The sequence below is a fragment of the Onychomys torridus genome, chromosome 23 (genome assembly GCF_903995425.1).
Source record: "Onychomys torridus chromosome 23, mOncTor1.1, whole genome shotgun sequence".
NCBI classification, from domain to species: Eukaryota; Metazoa; Chordata; class Mammalia; order Rodentia; family Cricetidae; genus Onychomys; species Onychomys torridus.
In genome coordinates, this window is record NC_050465.1 from 56,665,226 (window position 1) to 56,676,765 (window position 11,540).

An 11,540-nucleotide genomic window follows, 5' to 3' on the forward strand; every position below is an offset into this window, starting at 1 on the left:
CCACTGGGCAAGCTGGACAGCAGGGCACAAGTTTCACACTCACCACTGGGCAAACTGGACAGCAGGGCACAAGTTTCACACTCACCACTGGCTTGCTTTTTCTGTGTTCTGCAACCAAAGCACATGGTGCTTTCTGCAAGTCTTTTTTTTTTTTTTTTTTGTGGAGCTGAGGCTTGAACCCAGGGCCTTGTGCTTTCTAGGCAAGCACTCTACCACTGAGCTAAATCCCTAACCCCTGCAAGTCTTACAACACAGTTAGTTCTGTTGTGCAACCCACAGCAGTGGCAACAGTCCTGTTGTCTTGGGGATCTCAGGGGATCTTCATAGGGAGGTAAGCTGCCCCCAGGATTTTCATTTAGTAACTTGTGACTTCTGGGACAGTTTTATCACCCACACAGGAGACCTGGACCTCCCTGCTCAAACCCTTTTAATTGGCTTACAGAGCAGCAGGTGTCCTTATGCCTTAGAAAGATTTTTAGGAAAAAAAAAATTTTTTTTTCACTTTATATGTATGAGTGCTTTGCCTGCATGTATGTGTGGGTCCACATGCATGCCCGTTGCCCCACAGAAATCAGCAGAAGGCATTGATCCCCCGGAACTGGAGTTACATTTGGTTGTGAGCCACCACGTGGGCGCTGGGAATGGAAGCAGGGTCTCTCCAGAGCAGCCAGTGTTCTTAACCCCGGGGGCATCATCTCTTCAGCCTCCTTAGTCTGGGCTGACTGTCCGTCTCCTGGACACCCACCTCCACTTAACACTTCCACCTCTCGTAGTGTTCTTTCCACCTCCACAGTTGTGTTCTGTCACACATAGACGTGCGTGTACACACACACACACACGGAGAATTCAGGCCTCCTTTTCTCCCCTCTCATGGGCCTTTCTGGTTTTCCAGCCTCTGTAAACTCATTTCCTACACAAATACATGTACACAAAAATTAGAAGCCAGGATCCATGTGTGAGAGAATATGTATTATTTATCCTTCAGAGCCTGGGTTATCTCACTTAATATATTTTTCAATTCTCTCCACTTTGTTGCAGATTTTATAATTTCCTTTCTCTTTAAAGCTGAATAAGATTCTATTGTGTATGTGCGCCACATTTTCATTATCCATTCATAACTTGATGGACATGTAGGCTGCTTCCTGTCCTTACTGCTCTGAGTAAGACAGCAATAAGTGTGGATGTGCAAGTATCTCGTGGTGGTGTGGAGAGTGTGGAGAGTGTGGAGAGTGTAGAGAGTGTAGTGTTATAGCTGCAGAATTCTTATTCTCCACTAATTTCCACAGTGGCTGTACCAGCAAGAACCCTTTTTAATTATGAAAAATGGTGTCATGTCTGGGACTATCAATGCTCCTTCACTTTTTGATACTAATTTTAGAGAGCATCATGTGAGGGTGTAATATGGTCATATTCACCCCCATTTGATTTGAGGCTTCTTCTTTTTTTTTTTTTTTCTTTCTAATTTTAGGCCAGTGCTCTTAACCCTTCTAATGCTGTGACCCTTTAATACAGTTCCTCATGGTGTGATGACTCCCAACCATAACATTATTTTGTTGCTACTTCATAACTGTAATTTTGCTACTGTTATGAACTGTAATGGAAATATCTGATATGTAGGATGTCTGACATGTGCCCACCCGTGAAAGGGTTGTTCGAGTCTAAAGGTGTCTCGGCCCACAGGTTGAGAACTGCTGCTTTAGATTATTAGTTTGACTAAGTCATTTTACAACAAATAAAAGCAAAACCCCTCTTTTATATATAAACAACCAAAACACCCAAAGCACAAGCTCAGAATTCATAGTCAGTGTTATTATGATATTGTTGTCATGAAGGGAAAACGTTCGCCTCGTTGTTGGAAAGGCAAATGAATTTTTTTTTCTGGGAATGAAATCCCTGAACTATCAAATAACAATGAAAAACTATATAACAATAAAGGACACTGCTTTTTTCATCTATCTATAGATACTGTGGGAGATGTAGATGTAATTCTAAACAGTCTTATTAAATAAGAAACAGAGCCAAATAAAGAGTTAAAAGCCCAGAGGTCAAGCAGTAGCCAAGAGCCAAGACACCTTATCTTACCACTCGCCGTCCTTCCCCTGAGAGAGAGACCTTCTTCCTGTGCCCTGTCTTTTTATTGCCTTTTGGTTCTGTCTTCTCATTGGTTCTAAACCCAACCACATGACTTCCTCGTTCATCATTGTCTATCTATACATACCTCCAGGTCTCTATGGTTTGTACTGAGATTAAAGTTTTGGGTCACCACTTGACTGTGTCCTTGAACTCACGGAGACTCTGCCTGCCATGTGATCGGATTAAGGGCGTTGTGCTACCACTGCCAGACTTCTGCTTAATGGCTTGCTCTTAGCACTGATCCCCAGGCAACTTTATTTATTAACATACAAATAAAATCACATTTCAGCACAAATAAAAAATCACCATAAGGAAAGACCCTCTCTGTTATCTGTCTTGTTCTTGGTTAGAGTTAGATACACACTTACTTTGAGCAGAGAGTCTGGGAAGGTTTATAGTCTATCTGTTGTCGTGTGTTTGAGGAGTCAAACTTGGCAAAGGGGGCCGTACAATAGTTTGCCAAGTAGTCTGGCTTGTGTGGACTCAGAGTCTCGGGAATAACGTTGCCTTTGGTTAGGATCTAAATCTTTCATCTGTAGGAACATGGCATTCAGGAGTGGAAGCAAAGTTCTCAATTGAAGGAGGTCAGCAACTGGCATTTTTATGAGTAGCAACAGTCTACATCTGTTGTTTTCTTCTCAGCTACAATTTTTAAGAATTTCTAGAGATCGGTACTTGAGGAGAAATACATCATGATTTTGTAAATATGAAAACCCTTGAAATTATCGATAAATTGGAATGAAATTGTAATTTCCCAAGGGGTCACCAAAGGAATTAGTGAAGAATCTTGTAAAATGAAATATCTTGACAAAACATGTGTTCTTGTCACACTGTGTGCAGATGTGTTGTTTCTCTCTGAACTATGGGAATACACGCCTCAAGCTAACGTATTGTGAACCAGTATAAATCTGCTATTTTTCACTTTTTTTTTTTTACCCCCGGTGCTGAGGATCGAACCCAGGGCCTTGCGCCTGCTAGGCAAGTGCTCTACCACTGAGCTAAATCCCCAACCCCATAAATCTGCTATTTTTTAAGGTATCTCCCCCTCCCCCAGCAAGCAGATAAATCACCAACTATGCATGTTTCAGTGTTTTAAACTACTTGGGTTTTGGGTCTTCTCTGTAGATCAGAACTTTGTTATTCAAACACAGGGACTGTTCTAATTTAAGTTAATTGTGGTTAAGAGGGTTTTCAAATTCCTGTTCTCTGGTACTGTACATATATGGTCTTTGTCCCGGTGATTATGGAGATAAAAACCAAGACTAGAGAGTGAGCTTTCAGGCAAAAGTTTGAATTGGAAGGGATAAGGGCTTGAAAAGAGACAGCGCTGGCTGTGGGAAATAAAAATCACCACCACCACCACCACCACCACCACCACAAATCCCTGGTCCAGAGTCCATACCTCATGATATCTTGGATGGACTAGTAATGTCTCATGAGATGAATTAGATCTGGTGCAGACATATCTATCCGTCACAAACCCCAAGTTGGCTTTGGTGTGCTGTGAACTTCAGAAGCAGGAGTTCAGGCAGAACAGCTCTGCTTGTTGGAACCGGTTCTGAGGATTGGAGTCTGTTCTGGTCTCTGTCTCTGACTCCGTGGGTAACGGGGTAAGATAGTTCTCACCACTTAGAGATTCTTCTTTCATCTATGCCATGAACGTCAGTCGCAGGGCTGGATTGTATACTTTGCATGTATTAGGCCACTGGTTCCTTTGCTCTTTATCTTAGCGAATACCACACATCCCACCTCTTATAGTCTTCTGTTGTGTTTGATTAGGGGCAGATAAAACCAGACTTGAATTTCACCTTTGTTTAAATGAAGCATCGCTCAACGTTACACTTATCTTCTCCCAGCCCTTCTCGCCATTAAAAAACTGTAGTTATCTACTTCACGTAAGACCAAACAGACTACTGATTCCTTTATCCCCTGGGGAGTCTGTATGTAACTCTCTCTGTTGGGCACCTATAAAACACCGTGTCTTTTATTTAGGGGAAGTGGCATTCACTAATGAGTTGGGAGCAGTGATGCTGCAGCCCAGTGCTCTTCCTTTGGTACCCTGGAGCCAGGACTCTTACCCTACCTGTCTGTTGTCTTCGGGAGTTGGTGAGCGCCTTCCATTGTGTGCCAACTCGTGGTGAATGTGCTTGTCTCACGTCCTCGAAGGTGTGCTCGAAGGCGTGCATGGTTCTGGATGGATGTGGAGAGGCATTGGCAGAGTTGAGAGAAGTGATGGCAGGCAGTTCCTTTCCTCCTCGCAGGCAAGCGATTCCAGCTGTGCCACCCCCCCCCCCCAAGCCGGCTCGCTGTCGCTGTCTCTGGCTCTGTCCCCCGCCACCGGTGGCCGGTTTCCTGGCGCCCCCCTGCCGTTTCTCTCTCCCTAATCACCAACAGCTCACTTCTCATTCGAGGGAACTAAGTAAACCATCTAGTCCAAATTAACATTGCAGAGTTGTGTATTCATTGTGTGCTTTCCTTTATCAAGTGAGAGTCTACAGCAGCTGTGTGTCTTTAAGAAGATTGAGAGGCGCTCCATGCCCTGGCCCTGCCAACTGACCATCGGCCCCAATTTGTCTATAAAGATTGTAGCCTATAAGTCGGTAGGTAGTAAATACATATTTTTTTTAAAGCACTGTGGCCAGGCGGATAAACCCGCTTATGTAAGACGCTGACAATTCCTGTGTGAGTTAGTCAGTGTATAATTCCTGCCTCCGTGGCTGCTCCCCCTGTTTAGCTTTGCATCTAAGAGGCACACGAGGGGAAGTTTTAAGGACTGTTTATAATATGGCCTCATCCCCTCCTCTTTCCCTTTAGCTGAGTTGATAATTGATTGGTAGCCAGGAACTCAAGCCTTCGTCTCTTCTTTCAGGAGAAAGAAAGTGTGATGGATCAACCTGTCATTGTATCTCATAGCAGGGGTGTCGCTAATACACCAGAGTTATGTGTAGAGCTTTGGAGATGCGGTCATACCTAATGCAGTTATTAGCGATCCAGCAGTACCAGCATCTCCAGACTGTCAAAGATGTTGCTTTGTTAGTGTCTGGTTTTGTGTTGTTACTCATCATTTGCACATCATAGCTCACTTTCAACAGTGAACGGCCTTTGGTGATTATTTAAATTCCAGTCTGAGTAGAAATCTGATCTATGCTCCTGTACAAGCTTCTCTGTCTTCTCCCCCTCTTTAAATGTATGCTAAAAATATAATTTAATCTGAGAAATAAATATACAGACATATTTTTGTATGTTTAAGAACTTAATTCCCAAACACATCGTGAGAAGCATGGAGGTAATTTTGAGTTATTTTAGTTTCTGTCAAGGCCACAGGAGTGTGAGTGGGGGTGAGAATATGTTCTGTCAGTTTCTCAGTTTCCCCTTTTGACTCTTCCTTTCTTTCTGACTACGGTAAAATGTATGGTCCCCCTTTATTGGGCAATTTGAGGGTTTCCTATAGAAAGTATGTGTGTATTAAGAAATCAGTATGTCCCTGGAGATTACCAAAGGAGAAAAAGGGAATAGAGACAGTTACAAGGTAGTCCCCTTTGAAATACACTAGATTTTACATAATAGGAAAGGAGAGGCCAACCACTGTGGAGCTTGAATAATTGTTAGACTTTCATTTCCTGTCAGTCACTGCCCTGTCTCTCCTTATTGTTCCTCTCCCTGTCATTCGGAAATAGATTGTACAGGAGAGAGTTAAGAAGACCTGGATAGCAGTGGACGCAAGGACCCTAAAGAAGGAAGATATACAAAAAGAAACCGTTTATTGTTTAAATGACGACGATGAAACTGAAGTTTCCAAAGAGGACACCATTCAAGGTATGCTAGCGAGCACCTGCACTTTTGCCCGAGAAGATTGTCTTCAAGGTGATGGGAGGCCGCCGAGGCTGGCTGTTCACCTGCAGATGGTGCAGCTGGGGCAAGCAGGCAGATACTGAGTCCCGCGGGTCAGGGGGCTCTTGGGCAAGATGGACTCCCACGAGAGAACTGTGTATTTGACCCTTCCAAATTTAAATGTGTCACATGACAGGACTTAGGCCTTGGCTTTGTTTTCATGTGCAGATTCACTAGCTGGGAGCCCTACCAGATAGGCTCAGTTAGGGAAAAAGTACTATTTGTCATTGTTGTCATGGCTTATGCACACCAGGCTCTTTAAAATTGTGCTGCATATACTCCACCCATTTGGCTTAAGTAGTATGTTCAGATGACATCTTTATCCAGAGCCCTTGGAAACTAGTTGAGACTATCTGAATATTTAAGAGCTCAAATCTTCATATACCAAATGATGCTTAAGATGGCAGCCGGGTGCTTAGATCAACATATTACCAGGCTGTGCAGTACTTAATGTAGTTTTAATTTCCCAGTCCTGGAAAAAAGTGTCACGGATGGCACTATATCTTACTGTGTGTGTTTAAGTGTATGAGGGAGTGGGGTAGTTTGAAGCTGGTGGTAGATAGAATGATATACAGAATGTAATTAATGTGTTATGATTTCTGTTACTTGTTTGAATTTAGTAGTGTAGCATAGGACATGCATTTCAGAAGTGTAGTTGAGCTGGAATCACGACCCCATCCTTAGCTGATCCTTCTGTCCTGGTGTTGGGACAGGCTCTTGGTGGGAGAAGCATGAGAGAGGCCCGGGCCGGGCTCAGGGGCCGTGGTGTGTCTTAAGTGGCAGCGTGTATTTTCTCTCCTAATCGTCGCAACCCAGTGAAGCAGATACTCCTGCTATTTCTGTTTTACACACAAGGCTGTCGGAGCTACTTATTGCTGTACTATCACAAATAGTACTCCCCCCCCCAACTGAGCCTATGTTGTTTTTTTTTTCCCCCCCGAGACATTGTTTCTCTGTGTAGCTTTGCGCCTTTCTTGGACCTCACTCTGTAGCCCAGGCTGGCCTTGACCTTATAGAGATCCACCTGGCTCTGCCTCCCGAGTGCTGGGATTAAAGGTGTGCGCCACCACTGCCCAGCTAACTGAGCCTATCTTATTGAAATACTTGACAAAGCAACTCAAGACAAGAAAGGTTGATCTTGATCCCGGTTTGAGGGGACAGTACAGTCTGTCGGGCAGGGAAGGGACAGAATGGGAGGCCACTGGCTCATGTTGTGTCTGCACTCAGGAAGCTCATGCTCAGCTCATTTTCTCCCTTTTGTTCAGTTCTGGACCGCACCCGTGAGATGGTGCCATCCTCTTTCAGGGTGGGTCTCCCTACCTCACTTATCCTGGTGCAGGAACTTCCTCACAGGTACATCTAGAGGTTTGTTTCCCCATTAGCCATTACTTTTCTCTTTTACATTTACTTTCAGGAATATATATATACACATTTGGTAAGTAACAGCAAAATATATAAGGAACGTGTATGTGTCAGCCACTGAGCTAGGTTCTAAGTACTAAATTTGCAAACATTAATACGCTATCAATACTTCCAACAAGTTCAGACAAATTTAAGAAAGATAAGTGCGTGAACAGACAAAATACTGTGCTAAGTAACATATCCCATAGCCAGTGGCTGTATTAGCTGGAGCGCAGGATGCAGCTGGAAAGCAGTAAGAGATGGGGCTAGGGAGAATATAAGGAGGCCTGGGGGTCAACCCCCAGTCAGAGGCGTGAGGATCAGGAAAGCAAACAGTTTTTTCAAGGTAGCTGGATTGTGTAGACTTCTGTCTGACTGCTGGGCTTTCTCAATTGTGTAACAGTCTGATCACCTTAAGGGGCAAGCAGGAGAAGCCTGAGAGCAAGACTAATCTGTGGTTTAAGAATCAGAACTCAGTGGTGGCACACGCCTTTAATCCCAGTACCGGAGAGGCAGAGGCAGGAGGATCTCTGAGTTCAAGGCCAGCCTAGTCTACAGAGTGAGTTGTAGGACAGCCAGGCTACACAGAGAAACCCTGTCTCTAAAACAAACAAAAAGGAGGAGGAGGAGGAGGAGGAGGAGGAGGAGGAGGAGGAGGAGGAGGAGGAAGAACAACAACAACAACTGAAATCATATTCAAAACGCAGGGTGTAAGAGTTTTCTTCTAGGGAAAGGTTCAGTTTTTGTATCAAATGAGTCCATCACATGGGGAGTGGGATTAAGAATCATAGCATTAAAGAATTTTAAGTAGCAGTGATGTGGTCCGACTCTTGGCTAGGGAGATGGCTCAGGGGATAAAGGCACCTGTCACCAGGCTCTAGGACCCAGACAGTGGAAAGAGAGAATCAACTTCACAGGCTGTCCTTGGACTGCCACATGTGTGCCACAGTGCAGGCATACTCCCCACACTCGCCCCCACGCACATAAATAAAACAAAAGTAATAAAAAAAAATTTAAATCTCATTCTAATCGGCTGGCGGCTGCTGGGTAGCTTAGAAAAAGGGAGTCAGGAGAGATCGATAAAGAGATTAAGGTGGCCTTACAAAGTTGAGACTTTCTACTCCTCCCACTGGGGGTGGGGAGCTTAAACTACTCACCAATGTGATCACTGATGTCATCAATCTTGCCTGTGTAATGAAAAAGATCTCAAAGAGGGGCTGGAGAGATGGCTCCACAGTTAAGAGCACTGGCTGCTCTTCCAGAGGACCTGAGTTCCATTCCCATACCCACATGGGGGCTCATAACTATCTGTAACTCCAGTTCTAGGGGATCCAATGCCTTTTCAGGCCTGTGGGCACTACATGCACAAGGTACACAGACAAAACACCCATACACATACATTAATTTTTTTTTTTTAATCGGAAAGGTAGGGTTCTGACAGCTTCTGAACAGTTGAACACGTGAAGGGTCCTAGATCATGGTTCCTTAGATGGCTCGGAAGCTTGTAGACCTTCCTAAATGCCTTACTCTATGCATCTCTTCTTCTGTATTTTTCATAACACCTCTTACAGTAAACCAGGAAATGTTGAAAAAAGAGACATGAAACTCACTGAGGGAGAAGAGTGTTTGGAAGAAGGTAATTGGCTATCTTGGGAAGCAGGCCGAAACACAAGGCCAGGTGTGCATGGGCAAGGCTGGTATGAAACGCCAGTAAGGGCTAAAGGCCCAGTCACTAACCAAGCACAGTTCAATGACCTCCGTTAAACTCTGCAGCAGCCCTCGGAATTATCCACTGTCTCCGTCGTCTTCCATAGATGAGCAGATGAAAGCTCATCCAATGCACGTATTTGTTTACCCAGCTCAACCTGCCAATTCCAAATGCCAGTAAGGGGAAATGCTTGCGTTTAGATTCAAATCTATCTGACTCCAAAGTCGATGCCATTAGCCATTGTACTAACCTGAACTGAAAGGCGCAGATTTGGGATAACTTTAATACAGCTTGGTAAACCAATTAGACATGGAAAGTTAAAGAAGCGATTACTCCCCGGCTGTCAGGTGCCATTCTCTGAAACAGAAGACGACATGGAGAGGCACGGGAAAGAAGCGTCAGGAGAAAAGACAATGAAGCAATTTCTTCCCTGAACTTGAGATAAATATAGACGCTGAGCCACCCATGGATAGGATGCAGACAGACTTGGGGGGTTTTCAAGTTCTACACATGAAATGTCAACGGTATGGGACCTGTGCTGTGAAGGCAAAATGGCACTGTTTTGCTGAGAGTCTGAGCTCTGGATTCAGACTGCACACATTTATTAAATCCTTCCTCCAACCCTTACCAACTGAGCTCTCAGAAAGGGTGTTCCTTTTCTCCAATCCCCAACCTTCTCCGACTTCAGAGGACATCAACCAAGCAACTTCACAGGATGGCCAGAGGATGTAGGCAGACAGTGTGAGGAAGGCACCTCACATCACACCGTGGCCCACGAATGCAGCTGTTCTGAGGACAAGACTATATGCACAACACATGGAAGGTTGGCAGAGAAAGAAAGCATCAGAGGAATCTGGAGGGGTTTCAAAGATTAGGAAGAAAACATCTGGAAGCTTAGGGGAGACATGCAAGTCAAGAGAGAAGAAGGGTTGACAACGTCAAATGCTGCAAAGAGGAAGTCACTAAAGTCAAGACCGCGGGCTGAAGGGAACTGAAGCAGTTCTGTCTTTGGGGGTCTGCAGAGAGGACGTGAGGAAGAAGAGGAGGAGCTGAGAAAACAGCAGTGGGGACTATTCTTCCACCAGGCCTGGCCTGGAGGGGAGAGACAGTGTTTAGATTAGTAATTAGAAACAAGTAGATTGGAGGGAGGAGCCTGGAGTGGGTTATTTTGTTTAGATGAAAGGAATGTGAACATGAAGAAGATGGGGGACAAAGGAAAGAAGACATCACTAGTGGACCAGGGTAACAGATCCGACAACAGATGGGAGCTTAGGCTACAGGGACCAAGGATGAAGGATGTGGTGTCCTATGTCCACTGGGCCTGGAGAGGAGGAAGTAAAGGTGACTGCAAAGTAGGTGTATTCAGAGATTAAATGGTCCATAAAATTGTTAAGTACCTACCTATCTACAGCCACTACTTTCTCTGTGAAATCGTCACTGCCATCATTACTACTGCTGTCATTGATAATGTGTCAGGGTCTTTAGAAGACTGTTTAGTGAAAAACACTGTGCTGTGCTATGCTATGCATTGTGTTGGGTTCCAGGTAAGCGTATGAGTTATCCAATTAATCGTCATGGCAACCCTATGACAGGTATGTCACCCCCCTTTCACTCATGAGGACACAGAATAAACAACTTCTACCTACAGTCACACAGAGCATGGGTGCTAACTCACACTGGCTGACTCTGGAGTCTCACAGTCTTGAACATTAGTCAGATGAAGCTGACTGCTGAGGATAAATGGGGAGAGAAGTCTTAGGGAACTTGAAAAGAACAGCAGACCTCAGATGATCTGTGCAGAGTCCAAAAGAAAGCCAGGTCAAATGTGTGTCATATATGCAGGGCTGGACTTCAGATGTCCCAACTCTCCTGCAACACCTGTCCAAGAGATGATACTTCCACTTCAAGGCATATGCCACCATTAAGGGAAGCAATGCTCTCAGACAATGCAGGCAACATGTAGTATACTGTGGGACTCCATACACGGACCCACAGAGCTCTTTCCCTTCAGAAATAAAGACGTTCCCACCACAAGCACTATGTATCCAACAGGCTGAAGATGAAGAGCGGTTCCTCAGACGTGCCATGCTTTCAGAATGATGCTCTATCACTGACTTTAGACTACTGTCTTCCCTCCCACAAGTTCAGAGTGCTTTCCCACCAGATTTTGTTGCCATGGTATCTCTTGAAATGAGAGGATGTTTTTAATTTTTTCAGTTATTATTAGGGAGGGGCATGTGCTGTGGTATGATGTGGGAAGGTCAGAAGTCCACTTTGTGGAGCTGGTTTCCACATCTACCTTCAGGGAGCCAGGCATGCAAAGCAAGAATCTTTACCCACTGAACCATCTTGCCTGCCCAAGACTGTATTTAGAGGAAGAAATTCTCATAAAGAAAAATTTATTTAA

The 11,540-nt window shown here is 44.6% G+C and overlaps 1 protein-coding gene across 1 annotated transcript in view; it reads left to right on the forward strand.

Annotated features, from left to right (window-relative positions):
* Xrcc5 (X-ray repair cross complementing 5) overlaps window positions 1–11,540 on the forward strand; it is a 76,528-nt gene that overhangs the window by 15,525 nt on the left and 49,463 nt on the right. Inside the window, exons 7-9 of the mRNA XM_036173009.1 lie at window positions 4,619–4,733; window positions 5,811–5,949; window positions 7,290–7,377. Coding sequence (XP_036028902.1) covers window positions 4,619–4,733; window positions 5,811–5,949; window positions 7,290–7,377 — 342 coding nt within the window. The remainder of the gene's footprint in view (window positions 1–4,618; window positions 4,734–5,810; window positions 5,950–7,289; window positions 7,378–11,540) is intronic.